This window comes from Mus pahari, chromosome 5 (assembly GCF_900095145.1).
Source record: "Mus pahari chromosome 5, PAHARI_EIJ_v1.1, whole genome shotgun sequence".
NCBI classification, from domain to species: Eukaryota; Metazoa; Chordata; class Mammalia; order Rodentia; family Muridae; genus Mus; species Mus pahari.
Genome location: NC_034594.1, coordinates 86,491,258 through 86,515,915, shown reverse-complemented (window position 1 = coordinate 86,515,915; position 24,658 = coordinate 86,491,258). Strand labels below are relative to the sequence as shown.

The following is a 24,658-nucleotide window of genomic DNA, read 5'->3' as shown; positions in this document are numbered from 1 at the left end:
AAATTACAGTTATTTCAAATAAACATATAGTAGAGTTATAAGTAAGTTCTACTTTTGATTACTGAGTAATGAGTAAAGGAGATGAATTTGCATATATTAAAATCAAACCTAGATTAAAAGTATTGAGACATGAATAAGTTAATTTTTTAAAAAGTTAAACCTTGTTTAATTGAAATTACGTCTTCTCAACATACTGCAATGATTTGTAGAAAGTTGATTTTGAGCAGCAGAGTCACTATGGCATTCGAGCTAAAGTTAAAAACTGTCATGTGGATGAAGAGCTCGCACCTGCCCATGTTAACGCCTCCACAACCTACATTAAAGTTCAAGTAGAAGATGAAGATGAACCTCCTGTTTTCCTCTTACCATATTACATATTTGAAATTCCTGAAGGAAAGCCATATGGAGCAATTGTTGGGACGGTTTCTGCCATAGACCCAGATCGAAGACAATCTTCTATGAGGTAAGTCTTTAGATATGAACTTAACATTTTCTTAATTGCTTAATGAGAAGTTTGAATGAAATAATATTTACTGAAAACATAAAATGAGACTTTCGTAAACTATATTTCTCAATTTAGTACTTAACAGATTTGTATCAATGGAATAAATAAGTTTAAATAGCATAAATATTTATCAAAATGCATTGAAAAAGTCAAGGTGGAAAATATGTAATAGGCAATCCTGACCTAAAATTCAGCACAATACCTCTGTGTGTGTGTGTGTGTGTGTGTGTGTGTGTGTGTGTATGTGGGTTTGCTCATGGTAGATGTGTTTGGAGGACAGATAATAACTTCTGGGGAATGGTTCTATTCTTTTCCAATGTGGGCCCAAGATATTAAAATTAGATTTTCAGTTTGGTGACAAATCCTTAATCAACTGAGCTCTCTTGCTGTCCCCTCTAATACTTTAGCTCAGGAATAGATATGAGGGGATAGAAAATCTTAAATATAGCCCTTCAGTCCATATTTCACTTATATGAATAATATTTAATTAAAATCATTTTTAAAAATTCCAAGTTTTTCCAGGAATAAAAGGAATAAAAGGACTTAGGTAAATAGGTGCAATAAATTTATGTGTTGTAGAGAAACAAATATTTATTAATTATTTAAAAAAAAAGCCTAGTTTTAGCTGTAAAGTCATGGTTGTTTTGTCAAAATAGAAAGTGTAATCTAAATGAATATAAAATCCAATATTTTTCTATTTGCTTTCACTGGTTTTCCTTTCCTACTAACTTTTCACAGCCCACTATCCAGAGAACTCTGCAATCTTGTACATATTGACTTGGGTGCTGAGAACTCTTTTATTCTTTAGAGGCACAGCTTAGACCCAGAAGGAATACTTGTGTGATGTTCAGATAAACTGATATATTATTTCCTTAAAAAACAAACAAACAAACAAAACCCTCTTTCCTTAGGATGTTGCTTTAAAAATGCATGTTTAATGATAAAATTCTAATTACCCCTTAACTGGAAGCAAGGTTAGGACTTATTATTTTCACAAATCCAGTAAAACCTAGCATTAGAAATTCTGGCTAGAGTTTCTATATTCTAAACACATAATTTCATGATTTGCACAATAACTTGTGATTATAAGGAGCTTTTCACAAGAGATTAACAAAAGATCATTGCACTTACACAACAACCTAAAATCTTCCCGAGAAGACATTTGTCTGCTTTATCTGTGTCCAAAGACATGTTGAGTGATAATGCCCACTTTTTAAAGAATAGGATATTGTTGGGACACCATTACAGTAGGGATAAAAGCAAGGCAAAACCAAGGGTGTACCTTAGTACAAAATGTCTGCAGACATGTAAGAACTCTGAGGTACACAGGGAAAAGACTGCCATGTGACATGTACTCAGATACTGAAGTGTTGTTTGTAAAAGGCACAGGATACTTAGGATTTTCAACAATCCAGAAGTCAAGAAGGCAAGGGCTTGCTCTCCATGACAGACTTGAAAGACATAGCTGTACAGCATGAGATTGTACTTTCAGATGAGATTATATTTCCATGAACTGACTAAACTATATTCTGTATTTTATATATGTGTGTGTGGGGTGTGTGTGTGTGTGATCACTAGGAAAACTTGTTTATGAATTGGAACCATTATGTATAAAGAGACATGTCATTATTTATAGAAATACAGTAATTTTGGTAATGAAAAGGATAAAGGATAGAAATAATCATTAAGTCCACTAGATTGGCAAATCCTGTTTCTATTGAATTGTTGTTGAGAAAACTGGCAGGTGAATGTTTGAGGAGAAATAAAATTGTTTCAGAACATTATCACCAGATCTTTTTAAATTAAAAAAAAAAAAAGGCATGAAACGACTCCTCAAGTGGAGAAACTATCAGACACTGCACTAATGAAGTGATCAAGTATGCATCAAAATCACTGTTAGCAAGACAGGGTCAAGATCATGTATTATTAAAGTGATACTATTAAAAAAAACATTTTTGTGTTATTCTTTCCAAAGTTGTATAAACATTATTTTCAGGGTTGACTACTATTTCATAACCAATTGGTATGCTCCTACCTGGGGAAGACTATTTTCCCAATCTCAGTTTTTTTTTTTTTTTTTAGAAATCTGCAATACTTTTTGTATTGTTAAAACCTCACCTTTTTCTCATCCACTTTGGCATGCCTATAGGTGTTTTACTCTTTCATCTCATGTTTAAGCAGTCATGTTGATGACATTTCATGGTTGTAGCTTCTGACATTACTAGAAAACAAAATGTCACAAAAATCTGTCTTTTCCTCTTTACTCCTTCAATCTTTCAAGACTATCTTGAGAAATAGGCCATGAGCAATAGGTGTGGGACAGTTTTCCCAATGCACTGGGACTTAGTTCCACAACTCTGGGATTCAATTGGTTGTGATTTTTTTGTAAAAACCAGTATGTGTTGCAAGGAGAAGTTTCCTTGATGAGGGGTCAAAATTATACATATCTGTAGTTACCTCAACAATGAGCTTGTCAGGATACCCATAACGGGCTCAGTAAGCAATAAGGGACTATATTTTGGTAGTAACCAACAGCTCTCTAATTTTACCTAAGATCCACTCAACAAGGGGAAAATTATGTCTTACCCTAGAAAGCTAGGCAATTAGTCTGTGCTTGTGAAGTTGTGAATCTTGGAAAAGAACTTACAACAACCAATTTATTAAAACTATAAAATCCCCAATTCTGTGTTGTTTTGTTTTGTTTTCTTGTAGTCTAATTTTTGTGTGCAATCTGGATCAATTTATTTGGTCTTGACTAGTCTACCTAAATTTTAGCAAATGTTTATTTAGCTATGAAAAAAACATTTATCTCAGATTTCTAATGGGATTTCTTTGTAACAGTGTTTTACAGGAAAAGGATTATATGTGAAATATGAAATAGAAACCATTAAAGTACAATTTAATTCCATGGCAAATCTGTTTAATCAAAAAATGCACCTACTTGTAGATATTTATGTAAATATGTGTCAAAATACTTAACATTGAATTAATCTAAAATTGAACTCTAGTCTAAAGTATTATCCTCATTCATATTTTAAAATTCTTTTGAACATGAAACCTCAAATTAGGATAACATTTTTAGAAAGTTGTCAACTCAAGTATAAAATATCTCACCCCTTCCACATAATTATCATAAATCTAAAATACATTTGTGTAAAGTCCTCAAGAATGTGTTGGTACAGAGAAACCAGCTAAACTCCAGATATTATGCCTCTTTAATTGTTATTATTAATCATTCTCAAGCAGATAAAACACACTGGGTGCCTCAAAGGATTATTTTATTTTAAATTTGAGACCATTATTTTAGACTATTTCATGAAAGAACTTGTAACCCAGCTACTTTCCAAGAAAAGTAAATGAAATTCATCATCAGTATGTTTAACCCAAATGAACAGATAGTAGATTGAAATGGTTTCTAATATTTGAAGTTGATCTCCCAAAATCTTTAAGTGTTAGTATGTTTCACCTTTTGCTGACCTAGGCAAACCTGTGTCTGCCATAGGTCATACCATAATGTTCTCAGGCAGACCAATTTACATAAAATTGCCTGACACACACTATAGATTATATCAGAGAAAGAACAAAAGCAAGGCCATATCCAGGTTCATGGTACACTGAAGAAAGCACTCAGCATCTATTTTCCCTAAATTGGGTTCTATAGCTATTATTTGACATCCAACAAGAATAAATATGTCTTACAAATTAAATTGAAATGTTTGACACTGAAAGCACAGAATCATGTTCAAGAATAAACCAGGGGAAAAAAGGCATCTCACGTAGAATGCCCTCAACCCCTTTTTCCTGGAGCCTCTCTCAAGGTCTCCAAGGTAGTGTTTACTATGCATTGTTGTTTTGATTATGTTCCAAAAGTTCATAATGTAATGAAATTTATTTTATTAAACATTCATAGATAAGTATCTTTTATATGTGATAGAGCTTATTCATTGAAACATTGCTCATGGTATAGAATAGAAACTAATAGGAGAAAATGATTGATCAAACTGCTTACATTTAAGATAGAAACAGAAGCAGGTTGACAGTCACATATTACATTCCTCACCGAGTTGTACTTTGGGTTATCTGAGACATTACTCTTGCAATTCTTTTGACCAAGTCATTTACCATTAAAAATCTTTCATGATATAGGTAGGAGAGTCATCTAGTTGTATTTATAATACCTCTCTCCAAAATCTTTTAATTTTGTTTTCAAAAACTATATTAATTTTAGAGATTATAGTATAACTACAACATTTGTCCTTTTCCATTTATCTTCCAAATCCCACTCCCATATGAACTTCCTGCTCTCTTTTAAATTCAGGGTCTCTTTTTTCACTTCTTGCTATTTCATGCCTGTTTTTAAACATTTATTCTGAGCATAATGTTAAATATGTAAAGTAGTTTATTTGAGCTATTCAACATCACCTTCACTATGTGAAGAATGTAGTTAAAAATTTCTCTTTTAGCTTTGATTGTGGTTATACCCTATAGCATTGCCATAAAATTTTACAATTTGGTTATAATCTCTTTTCCTTTTGGTGCAGATATTCTCTCACTGGAAGCAAAATGTTTGATATCAATGACAATGGAACAATAATTACCACTAACATGCTTGATAGAGAGGTCAGTGCTTGGTACAACTTGAGTGTCACAGCTACTGAAATATGTAAGTCCTCATTAACCAGTTGCAGAGTCGAAAACTGTAATTAGTAAACAATTAAATAATTTTGAAATTAGAGACTGACATGTGTTTACGTTTAGAAGTAAAATTAAAAATTTATATGTAACTACTTGTATGTGGGTTATCTTATTATAAGTTACTACCTGTTCACTGTATTTAAAGCTTACTATATATTTACTGTTAAAATTTGAATTTCTCTTACTTAACAATATTAACACAATACAATGAAAATGACGATCTTTAAATATAAAATATGTTTATTGTAGAATAATGTGGCATTATACTTTTTTCTTGGATGTTTCATAAATTTTAGCATACATTTCCATATTTATCATGTTAATAAAAATTACATACATTTAAAAATCATATACTTTTGTAAAGACAAATATAATGCTACTGACTAGGTATTACTAGCTAAATTTTCTATTTAAAGAATGTTGTTTTACCTGTTTTCTTTTTGCTATTGTTTCTTGTTGTTGAGTCTTTTGTTTTGTTTAGTTTTGTTGTGTTGTTTTGCTCTGCTTTGCTTTATTTTTTTCCAGACAAGGTTTCTCTGTATACCTCTGTCCTGGACTAGCTGTGCACATAAGGCTGCCTTCAATCTTAGTGATATGCCTGCCTCTGCCTCCTGAGTAATGTTTTTAAAAGCATGTGCCACCATCACCCAGAGGTTATTTTTTTTTTTTAAATTGTAACAGGTTTTACTGTTTTTAGGTAATATTTAGAATCTCAATATGAATATCTTTACCTTCCCTCCTTTTAGAATGAAATATTAGAACTAAAATTGTAAATTAGTACCAAGGCATGTTTAACATGAATCGTATTTCATTCTGATTATGAGTTGGAACATAAAGGATTGGAAAAACAATATTTGGTTATCATTCATTTGTTGTAGACCAGAGAAACAGCAGTTCATTTTGAGCCTCTGCTCATAGCTCCTGCTTTAAGACAGTATAACTTTAATAATCAGCAGATACCAGATCTTTGTTCCCTTGTTATTCCTTCTCTTCAGACCTAGACTCATAATGTCTTCCTGATAACATAAATAGAACCATTCACACCAGTTTGTGGTTTAGTTATTGTCCTTGAAATTGTGAATTAATCATTTATTTGATCAAATATATTAACTAAAGTTAAAAGTAATGGATATATGAAAATCAACAAATAATTCGTGTTATTTAAGTTATTGAACATAAAGTAGTACAGCAAGAGATTAAATTCATATAGGAAATATCCTGTGTTTCTTGTAAATGGTTTTATAGTGAATTGCAAAAAAAAAATATGAGTGCATTGTTATTAGTTAAGGCTTGAAGCATATGCTTGTCTTATTATTCACTGTGTATATTTACTGTAAGATATTTAGAATGGAGACTCTTTATTCATTTATTTAAAATATATATCTAATACATAATTTATAATATATATAGTGAAAAAAGACAGGTGAACTTTGTCTTAGATTTTTAATTATCTGTCTATGTAAATGATAAAGTATAGCAGAAGTACTATTTTGAGTGTTCCTGATAGACAGAAATGTCATAGTTTTCCATGTGAAAAGTCATGACAATGCTTCTACTAGGCACTAGGGCTTTTATTCATTCTGAGTTTCTGAGACTAGACAATTATATTTTTCTGTACAGCTATTTAAATATGAATAGTTGCATGGTACTGGTACAGCGACAGACATGTAGATCAATGGAATAGAATTGAAGATCCATAAATGAATCCACACACCTATGGTCACTTGATCTTTGACAAGGGAGCTAAAACCATGCAGTGGAAAAAAGACAGCATTTTCAACAAATGGTGCTGGCACAACTGGCAGCTATCATGTAGAAGAATGAGAATTGATCCATTCTTATCTCCTTGTACAAAGCTCAAATCTAAGTGGATCAAAGACATCCACATAAAACCAGAGACACTAAAATTGATAGAGAAAAAAGTGGGGAAAAGCCTAGAAGATATGGGTACAGGAAAAAAATTTCTCAACAGAACACCAGTGGCTTGTGCTGTAAAATCAAGAATTGACAAATGGGACCTCATAAAATCGCAAAGCTTCTGTAAGGCAAAAGATACAGTCAACAAGACAAAAAGGCCACCAACAGACTGGGAAAGGGTTTTTACCCATCCTAAATCTGATAGAGGACTAATATCAAATATATACAAAGAGCTCAGGAAGTTGGACCCCAAAAATTCAAATAACCCCATTAAAAAGTGGGGTACAGAGCTACACAAAGAATTCTCAACTGAGGAATACTGAATGGCTGAGAAACACCTGAAAAAATGTGCAACATCCTTAGTTATCAGACAAATGCAAATCAAAACAACCCTGATATTCCATCTCACACAAGTCAGAATGGCTAAGATTAAAAATTCAGGTGACAGTAGATGCTGGTGAGGTTGTGGAGAAAGAGGAACACTCCTCCATTGCGGGTGGGATTGCCAGCTTGTACAACCACTCTGGAAATCAGTCTGGTGTTTCCTCAGAAAATTGGACATAGTAATACCGGAGGACCCAGCGATACCTCTTCTGGGCATATTCCCTGAAGATCTTCCAACTGGTAATAAGGACACATGCTCCACTATGTTCATAGCAGCCTTGTTTATAATAGCCAGAAGCTGGAAAGAACCCAGATGTCCCTCAATAGAGGAATGGATACAGAAACTGTGGTATACTTGCCCAATGGAGTACTATTAAAAACAATGAATTTATGAAATTCTTGGGCAAATGGATGTATCTGAAGGATATCATCCTTAGTGAGGTAACCCAATCACAAAAGAAGTCACTAGATATGTACTCACTGATAAGCAGATATTAGCCCAGAAACTTAGAATACCCAAGATACATTTTGCAAAACACAAGAAAACCAAGAAGGATGACCATTGTGTGGATACTTCATTCCTCCTTAGAATAAGGAACAAAATACCCATGAAAGGATATAGATACAGAGACAAAATTTAGAGCTAAGATGAAAGGATGGACTATTAAGAGACTATCCCATCCGGGTATCCATCCCATCATCAGCCACCAAACCTAGTTACTAATACACATGCCAGCAAGATTCTGCTGAAGGGACCCTGATATAGTGGCCTCTTGTGAGGCTATGCCAGTGCCTGGCAAACACAGAAGTGGATGATCACAGTCAGCTATTGGATGGAACACAGGGCCCCCAATGGAGGAGCTAGAGAAAGTACCCAAGGAGCTGAAGGGGGCTGCAACCCTATAGGTGNAACAACAATATGAACTAACCAGTACACCCTGAGCTCGTGTCTCTAGTTGCATATGTAGCAGAAGATGGCCTAATTGACCAGCATTGGGAAGAGAGGCCCCTTGGTCTTGCAAACTTTATATGACCCAGCACAGGGGAAGGCCAGGGCCAAGTCGTGGGAGTGGGTGGCTAGGGGAGCAGGGGGTGTTATAGGGAACTTTCAGGATAGCATTTGAAGTGTAATTAAAGAAAATAATAATAATAATAATAATAATAATAATAATGATGATGATGATGAAATTAAATAATTATATAAATCAGGTCATTTCAAGAGAGAAATTGAAATTAAAAATAAAAAGGATTTTCTATAAAATAACTTTCAGATACTAAAGATTGTAATTTGTCAAAGCTATGGTAATAAGTTTCTTCAAAACTTTTCTCATATATAAGGGGAATAAAATAAACAATTTATCTTTTTACACAAGGTTCATTACAAAATAAGTGATTATGGACATTCTTTACATCTGTAGACAGTGTATTTTTTTTATTTATTCATTTGCCATATGTATAGAGGTACATGTGTGCACATATATGTGTGCATGGGTGTATATTTGAAGTCAAAAGATATTTTCAAAGCATTATTTCTCTCTTTCTACTATTGGGTTTCAGGGATAGAAGTCAGGCTATCATACTTAGTGGCAGGATTCTTTGTCTTCTGAGCAATGTCGCTCGTCTTACTGTCAATATTTGTAGACTCAAAATCCTCTCATTATGAAAAAATTTAAAAAGTATGAGACTAAGGAAATCATGTTGGGTTAAAAAAAGAATGCCAGATGATTTAATTAGATAATGTTTTTAATCTAAAGAATATTGAAAATCTCTATTAAATTCTCCTTTTTTGTACTTTTCTTTTTTAATTTTATGACTTGAGGAAGGCAAAGTAAATGTTAGCATTATCAACTAGAATCAAAACATTAATGCACATCTTTAATTTGCAAGAAAGACACCACCCACTCAAATGATTATTTTCAATATTTCCTTATTTATGTAGCTTTGATAGACAGAATAACCTTATAATTTGTCATCTTATAGTGATATTATGTATTTCCATCATAGAAAATAGTATAATATTTCTTTCTGTGCACAACATGAGCAATCAGTCAAGCTTTCATCTTCTAACAATTATCAACATTATCCCACTGAGCAAAACTTCAGGGTATTTGAAAAGAAAATGACTTTATGAACACTGCATAATTTATATGCATGTATTCTCATGTATATGCACACATATTTATTATTCAGACTACAGTATTGAATAAATTCTTACTTTAGATTTTATTCCATAAACATATGCAAGAAATGTAAACAATGGTGTATATGTTGTGGAAGCATAACCAAATGATAAGAATAACAAATAAGTATGTGCATCATTTCAAGTCTCAAGAAAAAATACTTTAGCCATGGGGATAGAGAGAAGTCTTAGCAGTTGTGATCACTGGCTGGTCTTCTAAGAGACCTATTTTCATATCCTAGCAAACACATAGCAGCTTACCACTCCCTACAAATCTAGATCCAAGGGATCTGATACCCTCTTTTGACCTATGTAAACCAGGCATAAAAATAGTATACAAATTTACATGAAGGCAAAATACACACATAAAATCAATTAAGATAAAATCATACCCTTCCTGTAACTCTATTGTATTTTTCACACATTTCTTTGACTTTCTTCTAAGATGTTTATTAGTATTGGTGAGGCTTAAGGTATCATGTTTCCTTATTTTTCTGATGTTTTTAACTGGATTCTTACTTAAGGATAGACCTACTCAAATGATTATCTTCAACATTTTCCTTATTTATGTAGCTTTGATAGAATAACCTTATACTTTGTCATCTTATAGTGATATTATGTGTTCTCATCATAGGCAATAGTATACTATTTCTTTATGTGCATAAAGTATAATATTTCTTTATGGATAAACAGCTTTGAATGATATTTAAAACTGTTTGAAATAAACATTGTTAAATTTATACTATGTTAAACATGTAGCCTCTTAAATCTGTGCTACATTCTTTAAGTGACAAGAGAAGAATGAATCACAATTATATCTAATCCCAGTCTCAATCATATTGTCTTAATTCCACTTCATTAATAAGGGACCTTATTAACAAATAATATGAAAAGTTATTTTAATCTAACATTTTTAATTAAATGAGCTGTATGTGCTGTAGTCTTAGTCAAGATTTTGTAGATTTGCTTTTCTATGCTTAAAATTTAAGTGATAAGTCATTTCAGTGAATAGGCCAAGTATAGCATGAAAGTTGTTCTTGTTGCATAGGTTTTTAAAGAATAAAGTAATAATTCCTAAGCATGTAAGTTTTGTTTTTTTTTTTTTTTTTTTTTTTGGTTTTTCGAGACAGGGTTTCTCTGGGTAGCCCTGGCTGTCCTGGAACTCACTCTGTAGACCAGGCTGGCCTTGAACTCAGAAATCCTCCTGCCTCTGCCTCCTGAGTGCTGGGATTAAAGGTGTGAGCCACCACTGCCCAGCAGCATGTAAGTTTTATTTTTCACCACTCTGAAGCTGTCTTGAGTTCCTAATTCATGTGTCATTGAAAATGTGAGGATTAGAGAAATTTTATTGATATAGTGGGATTTCAAGAGATTATTATAATATCAATTACTTTTCAAATACCATACCTGTGGCAAAATTTCATCTTAAAATGTTTTCAAATCATTATGAAAGCATTAAAGAAGAACGTATTAATGTTGAAACTATAATTTTATATCATAAGTTCAGAAATAGATACATAAAATTCACAATATAGGACTTGAAAACAGTTTAATTACCATAAAGGAATTGAAGAAAAAATAAAGAGCAAAGTCTAAATTATAGAGTTAGGTTCCTTCAATCACAACTTTTGCAAGGCTGAACTGAAAATTGCCTATGAGTTCAACATAGATAAAATCTTGTGAGAATACAAAGCCAAAATGGTTTCAGGGTTATAATCTATCTCCAATAATCATATGGATCAATCAATCAATCAGTCTACCCAGCAATTATAAGTTTTAGTAAATTTAGATGTATAATTTTGAAACAATTTCCACACAATATGTTACATCAATGGTGTAGTTAATAATAAGAATCAAAATTATATTTATATTAACTTAGACATTATGCATAGTGTATATTGTTCTTGACAAATGTTAAAAACTAAAACACAAAAATAAAATTAAAGTGTCAACAATTGAAAAGTAAACAATATAAACTAAATACATTTATTTTAATTATAACAAATCTTGTAAGTATATAGAAATTTCAAGATAAGTGGTAGTAAATATTTTCATGTCAGAAAGATGAAGTCCTTCCTAATCTGTTTCTGATGCTATATGGTCATATTTCTGAGAATCACAGACCATTTTAATGAAAAGGATTTTGGTATTTTCCCATATCATTTTTATCTTTAGGCTTCAAGGGTACAAGATAATAAATGTAATTTTTTAAAACATAAGTACCACTGGATAAGTACTTTCAACATTTGCATATCATTCCAACTGACATTTTTTAAAGCAATTCAATAATTTCAATTTAGATATTTTTGCATGTGTATTACTTAGAGTTTACATATCTGTGAATAGACACAATGACCAAGCCAACTTTTACAAAGGACAACATTTATTTAGCTTATTTATTTAGCTTAGTGTTTCAGAGGTTTGGTCCATTATCATCATGGTAAGTCACATGACAGTGTCTAGCAAACATGGTGCTGAAGAAACTGAGAGTTCTACATCTTTATCTGAAGGCAGCCTGGAGAAGACTGGCATCTTCAGTCAACTAGAAGGTATCACTCTTCTGTAATGTGCAGAACCTGGGCATAGGAGGAGACCTCCAAAACCCACACCCACAGTGACATGCAAAATCCCACAAGGCCACACCTCCTAATAGTACCATTCGCTATGTACTAAAACCACTACATATTCAAACCATTATATTCCATTTACTGGCTGCCATAGGATCTTCAAACAAATGAGTCTATACGGTGATTCATAGCCATAGCATACAGCAACATAATTCAGTCCAATTTCAAAAATCCCTGTAGTCTAGTATAGTCTCGTAAATGCTTAAAAGTCCAAAATTCAACTCTTTTGGGATTCATGCAATCTGTTAACCGTAATTCCCTATAGAATTGAAATCAAAAAGCAGATCACATACTTCCAGCATATCATGGCACAGGATATAAACACTCATACCAAAGCATCATAGGGAGGAAATACTGAACCAAAGCAAGACCGAAAAACAGCTGGTCAAATTCTAAATTCCAAGTTTCCAAGACCGATATTATTGTCTGCTTCAGATATCCAATGCCTTTCATCATTGTTAACTGTTGTTGGTAGATCTGGCATTCCACAGCAGTTCTCTTGGGCTGCTTCCACTCCCTATTTGCAGCTTTCCTAGGCAGGCATCGCAATACTCTACCATATCTAAAACCTTGTGGAATCGAAGACAACTTCAACTTCATAGCTTTGAGTTCCAAGGTCTGGAATCCACACATGATCTTCTGGGCTATTCAAAAGGGATTTGGTCACTTATCCATCTCTGCCCTCTGTATCACTCTAGGCTCTGCTGGACTTCATTCAACTGTTGATACTTTCCTTGGTTTATTCTATGGAACTGGCATCAACAAAGTCCTATAGTCTTACATTGCAACTAGCCTTGACCAACAGCCCCTTACAGGCTTTCTTCATTGTTCCAAGCCTCCGTTTCTTTTCATGACTGCTTGAATCTTAGGCTGGCAACTGTAAATGAGGCTGTTCCTGTACCAATGGCCTTTCATAACCTATTTTGGTGCCATGTCTCATCTGCTTTCCATGAGCCCTTTATGCCTTCCAAAGAGTATCACCTGTGTAATTATTATTATGTTGACCTGCAGCATGAGGAACAACTGGGACTATCTTAGAACACAGCTTCTCTGCTCTCATAAAACACTTCCCAGGCTATTTCACTTTAGTGATGCAAATCTCTTCTTAATTACCACTAATTTATTAGATATAGATAACCTGCATCAATTATTCCAGTAGACACTTCTGTTCTTGACTGTAAAATCAGAGCCACTTGGCTGTAGCTACCAAGTTCTGCTGCTTCCTGGAGCTGGAACATGACCCCACTTTTTCTATTCCATTATCACTAGCTTTCAGTTTTCAAACTCCTCCATTGCCTAAGTTTGGCTGTTCTGGGACTTGCTCTATAGGTTGATCTTGAACTTAGAGATCCCCATAGCTCTCTATCCTGAATCCTGGGCTTAAATTATGTGTACCACCATGCGTGGATATAAGCCCTAAACTACAGAACATAATCAAGTTGAAACTTGAAAATATCCACCGTAATTGGTGACTGCAATTAAACTTTTTCATATATGCATAGATATAGGAAATTTCAATAGCAATGAGTTACATTATGGTGTTGAAAAAAACTCTTCAGTGTTAACTTGTTTCAATGGATGGTAATTGACCCAGAGAACTACAACTGGGCAAATGGATAATTAGAGGGATAGAGCACTCAGTCCTAAGAGAGATGCCTCTATCAAACTCCCTTAGCCCTCAGGAATATTGTATGTAAGAGGAAGTAAAAGATTTTAAGAGCTAAAAGAGTTACATGGTTCCAAAAAATCTGTGTCTTCCAGGCACAACAGGACTGACGGACATATGTACTCACAGAAACTATAGCAACTGGAATAGTTCCTACATAGGTTCAAAACAAACAAAGCCCCAGCATTTGGAAGGAGAGGCATATATAAAGTCCTAGCTCTAACAAAGAAGCTATTAGAAATTGATGGCTGCAGGAAGGAAAAACAGGAAACAAATAAAGAAGATCATAATGAAGTGGCATGGGGTATATCAGCAATACTCAAGTTCAGGTACCATGCCCAAGAATAGGTAAGCAACACTGTTGCATGTAGCTTTTGCTACCCCACCTAAGTGCTGGGAACAAGCCATGCTACCAGCTCCTACCTAGCTTCCCTTGAATCCATGGATAAAAAACATAAACACACATTGTTCAATTTCTACTTGCATTTTTGGCACAATTGCTGGGTGTTAATTATCTCCCACCTGAAAAAGTGTGCACTTAACAATACTCTTGGCTCCACCCCTCTATCTGCCCTCCACTTTAGTTGCTGAGTTTTTTTAAACCCAGCTCAACATCCCCAACTGTCCACCTGGAGCTGCTCCAACTGAGCTCTCAGATAATTGACTTTTCTCTCTCTGAAGCACGGTGAACTCTCCCTGTCTTCTGATTCTGTCTCTCACAGGCTAGAACCAGGAAGTCCTGTCTATTCCTTCCACCCAGTAATTGGTCTATGGCTTTCTTACTGATAGATCAAGAACTAAGGGGGAAACACAACCTTAGCATCAGAGCCACTCTTCATGTTGAATGTGTATTTGGGAACTTATTTAATAGTTTTAATCATATATCTGTGCTATTTGTTTGGTTTGGGTATTGATTTCATAGTTTTGAAAGGATTAGAAAGAACATAAACTTGGGATGGTAGGGAGGTAGGTAAAATCTGCTAGCAGCTCTGGAGAGGAAGTAAAATGATTAAAATGATTGCACACTTTGTTTACTATAATAAAGTATAAGATAATAGACAACCTGTCAAATAGAATTGGCCAAATCAAAGAAATTACAACGTGAACAAGAAAAGGCACCAGAATCAGAGACATATACATTTCACATTTAGGAATCCCATAAGTACTGTGCTAGAAGTTAGAGTATGTATGCAGAGAAACTGGTACAGACCCATTCAGGCTTGTGTGTCCCAGTCTGTGTGAGTTCATATGAGATTTTTCATTTTTATTTACAGTTTCTTGGATTCTCAGTGTTCTCCATTCTCCATCAACCATATATTCAGTAAATATCTTCTTCCAAGGGGATCCCTGAGCTTTGAGGGAAGATATTTGATGGAGACAGTTCACATATTACTCTAGCGCTGGATCTCTATATTTGCATTCATGGGAAATGAATGAATTGATGAATGAATGAACAAATTAATCAAAACTTAGCCACTAGAGTAAAGGTTAACATCTGTCCCTTAAACCTGTTAGGAGAAGGAAAATCAGTTTTCTCCAATAGAATGACCCAGGGTATACCAACCACTCAAAGGACAGATCTCATGTTCACGAGTAGTTGAAAATATATTCCAACATGGACTACACAGTTTTGATGTGTGTGTGTGTGTGTGTGTGTGTGTGTGTGTTCGTGTTTGTGTGTGTGTTAACTTTTGATAGAGGTTTGCTGGTTTCTTTTGCTGCTATTATTTTTGTTTTTCTTTTTGGTGTAGTTTTATTTGTTTTTCTTTTTTAGTGGAGTCTCTTGTGGTATTGGGGTTTTCCAAAATTAATGAAAAATTTAAAAAAAAGAAAATATATTAAAAAAACAAACAAACCAGAAAATGTGTCAGGTACTTTTTTCTTTTTTTGTGTTTTTTATGTTCAATATAATTCATGTCTCAATAATTAAGCAAAGTATTTAGAATCCAAAGTTCATAGTGCAGTTTCTGTTCTTCAGGAATCACAAATCTTTGCAGTAGGGAGATGTTAAGTTAGTTGTTAATCCTGTCTCTTGCCAAAACAAGAACAACAACAAAAACCAACCAACAACAACAACAAAAAAAACTTTAACATTTGGGTCCGAATTTAAAGCAAATCTAAATTTTAAATGCTGACCAAGAGATAAACTGTGTTCAGGACGACTTTCTGGAATTCCCAAACTGGAATTCCTGTGCCATGTGTTGCAGTGATTTATAAGGACAAACCTATAGGCCACCATACTTCTCAGGAAGCTTTGTAATGTCCTAGAACTACAATTCTAAGAATTCCAGGAAGTTACCTTGTTCCTGGGCAGGAGGGGCTGATAGGTTAATTTTTGGAGCATTACACAGTTACTTGACTGAGTCTAGCTAAAATAGGACAGGGCAACAGGTGTCAACACAGTCAAGGTGAATTGATCTCATTCATGTCTTTGAATGTAAAGTAAAGAGAGAACCTGGTCATCTGGAGACAAAGCATATATGCCACATATTTGGGAAAGTGTAGAGATAAAAAGAGCATAAGGGCCTTCTCCATAAAGCTTTCAGTGATTTATTCTGCTACATACACTTATCAGTCACACTTGCCAAACTTATGTAATATGTCTGGATATAGGCTTCTGCTTACCCACCCTCTGTCTCAGTGTGGCAGCTCAGGACTCTAAAAGCAAGTGCTCTGAAATGGGAAGTGAAAAGCCTGAGTATATTATATTCCTATGTACTTTTATGTGAAAGAAAGGCAAAATCTCAGAAAAGAATGCTGTTTAGGAGCCTTGTGATATATACGTAGCGAAATAATAAAATACTATTTTAAAATGACATCAGTCTTAAATATAATACTAGTGATTGGTGGAAAACATGTATGAAATTTTATATATATATATATATATATATATATATATATATATATATATATATATTTCTGATACTTTCCAACTTTCTTAAATTACACATGACTAAACTAATTTCTTTCATTATGGTGTGTGTGTGCGTTTGTGTGTGTAATATTAGGGGAATACCTATATTTTGAAGTCCAAAAATAAACATACATATTTAAGAAAATAAGTATTTTTCTGTATGCTAAATAAGAATATTATGACTTTCAGAATTTATTTATATTTATTTTTTAAATCACATTATAAATATATACTGCAATTTTACTTTGCAGAAAAACATATTGAGAATTCATAAAACCTCAAATACAAACACAGGAAGCACCAATATACACTTAGCAATGCCCAAAGATTATGCTCTAGTCATAACATGGTAATGCTATTTGGTTGGTGAGCTAAAATTTGTCCTCTTTTCCACAAGACATTATCTAGTCATCCAGTTTTAGGTGGCAAAGAAGCTAAGGTAGCAGAAATAGATCATCAGAACATTTCATGACCTGATTTACAAATCTGTATTTTCTGAATGTCTTTACCTAATTTTTAATGATAAAAACAGCACAAAATTTCCCTTCTCAAACATGAAACAAGTGACACAAAAGGAAGAGCCTTATCTAAGGTCTTATTTCTGGGATGCTGACATAGTAACCCCAGATTGGGACTTGATTGTGTGGCTGGCTGCTTCCTTATCATGGGCACAGATGGTGTTAGCTTTCTGTCTAAACTCCACCCCACAGTTACCTGGCAACAGTCAGGTAGGCCTGACACACTATAAAAGGGGATGCTTGACCCCTCCTCACTTTCTTGTTCCTCTCTTGGTCTCTTGCTCCTGTCTTGCTCCTTCCCTGCTTCCCTTCTCCTTCTTTCCCCATTCCCTTCCCTCCCTCTCCCCACATGCTCATGGCCAGCCTCTATTCCACTACTTTGCTATTCACTCTCTCTTTGCCTTTCTCTGTGTCTACTATCCTCCTATCTTCCTTCCCTATACCCTGAATAAACTCTATTCTATATTATACCATCATGTGCTGGTCCTTCAGTGGAAAGGGATGCTTTGCATGGGCCTGCTGAGATGTCCCCTTCCCCCATACCTCACCACTCCTCTATAGAACGTATTCCTTCTCTTTTAATCTTTTTATAAACACATTAGTTGGTCTGATTATCCCCAGGTTGCCTGTCCATGTATCCCCTGCCATTTGCTCACTGTTATGCCCTCTGACTTATAACATATCTGAGAGACATTCAAACAGCTGTCCCCCTTTTAGGCTTGTAACAGTTTCTCTGCATATCCCCAGGTTTAAGCCTTCATTACTTCCCCTTTTCTATCCTTGAAAATGCTTTATCTTTTCTTCTATATCTTTACCTGAATATCCCTTTCACTTTCTGGCTCCAGAACTACACTGAAGCAAATATAGTCTATTTACCACCAGCCCCGGAAGGAAGTTCAAATTGAAAGGGTCTCATATTGCCAAATGCAGAAAGGACAAAAAACATTTTTTTAAAGCCTGAAACTATGGAGACGGCTCAGTCATAACTGCTTACCATATGTGCTGGTCAGTGTTGTTTCAACTTGACACAGTCGCCAAGAAAAAAAAAAATGAATGCAATTCACAAACCTGTGGACAAGTTTGTGGTACATTTTCTTAGTGGATAACTGATGTGGAAGGGCTCAGGTAACAGTGGGTGGTGGTGCCACCTCTGGGCTAGGGGTTTTTAGTGACACAAGAAGGCAGGCTTCACAACCAATGAAAGGTAAGGCAGTAACCAGCATGCCTCCATTGCCTGGATATCAGCTCCAACCTCCAAGTCATAGTCCTGTTTGAATTTCTGCCTTAACTGTATTTGATGATGAAATGTGTTATATAAGTGATTCATAAATCGTTTTCTGTCAAATAATTAAAATCAAAATAAAAGTAACAGCTTATTTTGAAATACTCAGGGAACTTTTAATATCATTGTTTAGTGTTTTTTATTTTATAATTTTAAAGACTTATCTTTGTTTGTCTTTGTATGTTCATTCTGTATTGTTTATTCCTTTATGCTTTGTAAGTTATGATCTAAGTTTAGTGTTCCATAATGTGAAACTATGACCTTATAAAAGATTTCAGTTTTGCCAGGACCTCAGGTAATTTGCAAATATACATGTTTTCGCAGTGCAAGTGTGAAAACTAGAAACACTGGAAAATTACTAATTTCTATTCCCATTGCAATGCATTGGACTCCTGCAAACACTTCCAGTAGCTCATAAATGTTAGTAAGGTGTTCATATAATAATCATTTACCAATTTTTCACTAATCATGGGTGAAAACCATAGCACATAGAATGCACAAATTGAGTGGGACGGGAACTGAACATAGATTCTGTTTCTGCTCTTTGTTACTGATAAATATGTGGATCACATAAACCCCCATCTTTAATTTTCCTCAAGTACAAATATTAGTATACAATAATCCTCTAATTCAATTTATTATGTGACTTTTAATAAACATGTAATTAATTGCATCCTATATCTTTATTTCCAGACAATGTACAACAGATCTCTTCAGCTCATGTTTATGTACAAGTTTTTAACATAAACGACAATGCTCCTGAGTTCTCTCAATTCTATGAGACTTATGTTTGTGAAAATGCTGAATCTGGTGAGGTAAGATGAAATCACAATAGATCACTAAAATCGGAGCAACAGAGCATTTCATATTTTATATTATCTAAATATAATATATAATAAATGCCAACAAATGATACCATATTGTGTATTACATAGAATAAATCACTTGGGTTATAAACTATGTATTATATATGTACATATGCTACGTATATAATTTTTATATATTTAAAAAGGTTGAAGTATTAAAGAACATTACATTTCTGTACCTCTACCATGATATTTTACTTCATCAAAACTTAAGTCTTTGTTATTAACGAAACAATCTAGCAAGAGGCAGAAATAACTGATTGATAAAAAATTATCCTTCCACAGATTTTGTTTGTTTGTTTGTTTTTGTTTTTTTCGAGACAGGGTTTCTCTGTGTAACCCTGGCTGTCCTGGAACCAACTTTATAGACCAGGCTAGCCTCGAACTCAGAAATCCCCCTGCCTCTGCCTCCTGAGTGCTGGGATTAAAGGTGTGCTCCACCATGCCTGACTTCAGATTTTTTTTATTTCCAAGTTACTAATGTTTCATTCTATTAACTTAAAATATAATATTTAATGATTCTAATTAATGATGTAATAATAATATATTATACTCAATTATAGATATATTATATGTGTATACAATATAAATTATAATCAGATATATAATGTATATTATGTATTTGTATATAATATAATATACAATTATATAGGATATAAATATACCATATATGACTCTATATAAGATACATATAATAAGTATGTGTATTTCAATACACATAATTATATGGGATAGTTGACACAGCAGCAATGTTTTCCTTCACACTATATGAAAGACTATCAGGGACACACATAATTTGAACTTTCCTTCCAGAATTTCATCTCTCAGGAGACTACACAACTGAATATGTGTGATATATATAGAAGAGTAGACGTGGATATAGTGGCATGGCACATTTCTAAATTATATACATTTTAGAGCAATACTAGCAATTAAAATATGAGTCCAATGAATTTGTGCAACAGATCAGAGGGTAAGTTGATTGACACACTAAATGTGGGATTAATGTAGCATATGATATATTATTTTAAATGAAGAACAGAAGATGAAATTCTAAACATCACTGACTCCAGAGTAGCGATTTAAAGATGTATTAAGAGACAAGTAGTTAATTAGAAGTTATGCCCTAGAAACTATTAGCTAATTGATAGAACTAGTTAGATAAAGAAAATCATATAGAAATAAGTATAGTCAAGGGAAGGAATGTTTATGTTTGACTGGATGTAAAAAATACAAAGCAAAGAAACATATTTACTTATCTCATGTTTAAAGTTTAATACTGGAAAATGAATTTCTGTGATTATATTATTTAATTATAAACCTTCATTCTGGTTATAGTAAATATTTATATTTTATGAATATTGAATCAAGAATCCTTTCTAATATAAACCTAGCAGCAAAAAAGAAAAAGATTAAATACATCATACAATATTTTCAAAAGCACTAAGTATTTGGGAATAAAAGGCGGTCAATTACCTCCTGAAAAATAAAATCAGGTTATGCATAATATATTTAGGGATAGTCCCATTAGGATGAGATTATTTTAATAAAGTCCTGAAGTAGAAAGAGAAAGGAGAGTATTGAACGCCACAGTAATCCGGGGGACTGGAAGAGTAAATGGTCTTGGGCTGACACTGACAGTGGATAGAGTATGTGGGAAATTGTAACAGAGGGGTACCCACATGTGTGAGTCAGAATCAACATCTAATAGAATCTGTAGTAGATCCCAGAGATATAGCAGAGTCCAAGCCATGGTGTATTGTGAGCTTAATACCAACATTTTTTTACCTCATGGAATAAGCTCTGAAATAAATAGTGATTTTCTTTTAAAAAGAATAATGGAAATATTTCCTATTGTCTGTACCTGCATTTAAGTATTGATGTGCCAAAGAACAAGTCTACAGCAAGTCATACCCACTGCTTATCATTGTACAAGGGAACGGCCAAAGAGATGTAACAATAGGAAAGTATTGAAGTAGGTGCTGAAAGCAATAGAATTCTTGAAACAATTTTAAAGCAGAGATTTTTGTAAGACATGGTACAGGAAGAAGGCATGAATTATGAATAAATTCAAAGGGTTTATCCAGTCCATGTAGAGAGAAGAAATGTGTTTTTGCTTGCTTGAAGAAATAGATGAGCGAAGTAAGGTAAAGAAATAAAATTTTAGCTGTGAAATTTTAAATTCTTGTGTTATTTTAAATTAAAATTTTAAATTGTGTTGATGTCCTGGACTTCATTGTGGAGCTAAAGGGAAAGATCAGTGATGGACATGATAAAGTTAAATATATCAGGTATCTGTGAAATATTAAAGTCTGTGTGGTCTAGAAATTGAGACAAGGATAAAAGGATGTTAATACCCTAGGGAAATAGAAAGTGTGGTAACCTAGAAACCAAATAAAGTATCAGGAGGAAGAACAAGGAAGAGTTTTGTTTTAAAATTTCCTTCTCAGAGCTTAGAGGATAGTAGTAAAGTTCCTACTGAATTTAACAATGAATATTTTACTAATTTTCAATATTTAGGGCTAACACAATACTCTATGGAAATATCAGATATCTGTAATTAATAAAGGATAATGTTTAAAAAAGAAACAAAGAATATGGGTCTGGCTAAATGTTGCAGCAGCTAAAGCTGATCCATAAGCCTATAATTCAAGTTATGTCACAAACACATGAAATATGAATATATATGTGTATGTACCTAAATATTTACCCACAGATGTGTGCCACAGCACATGCATACTCCACCACACAACAGATATATACTCGTGTCACCAACACGAATGCCAAAACTTGTGCTGACAAGGACAACAACAATAGGCATCCTGCCATGGACAGAGGAGAATCTATAAGAACTTGACCCTGCAAAAAGAACTACAGACTACAAAGGAATACTGAGAGTCCAGGGAAGAGCAAGCACACCAGTCTGCTACCCGATTCCTTAGTCGACCCCGAAATCACTGTAACACTGTAGATTTAGCAGATTGTACTTACATATTTCTGAATATATAAACACACCCACACCCACACACACATATATATAGATATAAATATAGCTATAGCTATAGATATATATATAATAAGAATTATTGAACATAGGCCATAAATTTGGTGTTATATGGGAGGGAGGAAAGTAAAGGAGGAAATTATGTAATATAAATAAAAAGATAAATAAATTATTTAAAAACTTAAGAATCAAACAGATGAGAAAAAAAAGGACTTGTGGTTTTGATTAAGAGTGAGAACAAGTCCTAGATTCTCTGTTCTTCTGTAGCAGAGAAAATCTCTGCAGAAATTCTAGTGCCAGATGGTACTGCAACTGGGGTCTTAATGAGTCCTTAAATGTTAGTTAGGCTACTAGAGGTTCTGGGAAGAAAGGTGCTAATTTCACCATGTTTACATTTCAAAGGAATTAATGTGTTCCAGGTGCTTGAGAAAGAAGCACAGGTTTGTTGAATGGGAGAGTATGGGAGACATGTCAACATTGCGGGGGGGGGGGGGGCGGGGAATGAAATTAACATTTTTCAATTTAATTTAAAAAACCTCTTAAATAATCATCATCATCATCATCATCATCATCATCATCATGCTATAACCTAAAGAATAAGAAAAAATTCAAATGTTAAAAGTAGAGACAAAATTTTTGAAAGGAGCCAAGCAACAATTGCTATGTTAAGTCACTCTTGGTCAAGTGTTTATATAATGCAAATGTGGTAAATACATATTAGTTAACACGCAAAAGATTTTAAAAAAGAAAATGGCTGTATTCATAATATTTTTTTCTAATTAGGTTTATGATCCTCAATTAGAACAATAAGTCCATTTTTTTGCACACCATTTCTTCACTATTGATAACATTTGTATATATCCTATTTTGAGCAATGTAAATTTAGATGAGTACATCTTATTTATGGTGTAATAAAGTCATATTATTATGTATATATAAGGACAGAAGCAGAATGGATTGCCTTTGGGGATTAAATCTATCTCAACACCTTGAACCCTGACTACCTTGTTTCTAAAACAGAGAAAAACCTCTTTGAAACTTAAATTATCATACAGAAAGGTGAGACTTTGGGGGCTTTGCTATGGCCCAAAGGTCAGGATGGGAATCTAACTGACCCAACTATGAGTGAGGTGAAAGACAATAGTTATTCTCTTAGTAAAACAATGTCCATTACCTTTGCCAAAAGATATTTCCCTCAGTGCGAAGAGCACATTAGGCTTCTGTGATTTAATGCTCAGGAGGTGGCCACTGTCCTTCCTTTGTTGTTTGTTTGCTTTGATTCTTTTCTCTCAGCATCTGGCCAAAGTTTTGGCTGAACCTTCTTACTCCTTAAAACTATTCCCAACACCCCCTCAATCCCTGCTGCTGCCTTACAATTATGTGTTGAGCTCCATTACCACACCCACTGACTTTTTGTCACCCAAACTTAAAAGACCCTGCTTTGCTATTTTGTTTGTTTGGGTTTTTTGATGTTGTTGTTTTGTTTTGTTTCTTCTCTCTACCTCCTCCAGGAGTCTTCTTGGACTTTCACTTTACAGGCCCCATCATTTCTCTTTCAAATTTTAGTAGCAGTGTACTTGGTCTTCACTCTGAGCTTGCTTGTAACTTATTTCATTAATGAGACCGAACAAGACTAAGACTCCTAAAGGGTTGAGATTTTAGATTTGTGTTTGTTAGTGTGTCTGTTTTATACTCATAATGACAATAAAAAGAAGTCTGCTATGAGATTATTTCACAGTGTTTAAAGTAGTCAGAAGATACATATTCATATCAGAAGAAAATGTGGAAGACTCAGATCTCTGGTAATATTCATCACACAAGAAAATTTTGACAATGAATGCTCTCAGATATAAGTTTTCTGAGTTACTGTTCTATTGCTGAGAGTAAATGCCATGATCTAGGGAACACTTTAAAGGGAAACATTTTCCTAAGGGCTTGCTTACAGCTCCAGAAAGTTCTGGTCATCACTGTTGCAGAGAGAATGAAGCCTAACAGGCCTGGTGCTGGAGAAGCATCTTTTTTTTCTTTTTAAACATCTTTTTATTATTATTATTTTCTTTATTTACATTTCAAATGCTATCCTGAAAGTTCCCTATACCCC

The 24,658-nt window shown here is 33.9% G+C and overlaps 1 protein-coding gene across 1 annotated transcript in view; it reads left to right on the top strand.

Annotated features, from left to right (window-relative positions):
* The window catches only part of Cdh19 (cadherin 19), an 86,653-nt gene that overhangs the window by 48,817 nt on the left and 13,178 nt on the right, over positions 1 to 24,658 (top strand). Inside the window, exons 7-9 of the mRNA XM_021199082.2 lie at positions 210 to 463; positions 5,047 to 5,168; positions 19,381 to 19,502. Coding sequence (XP_021054741.1) covers positions 210 to 463; positions 5,047 to 5,168; positions 19,381 to 19,502 — 498 coding nt within the window. The remainder of the gene's footprint in view (positions 1 to 209; positions 464 to 5,046; positions 5,169 to 19,380; positions 19,503 to 24,658) is intronic.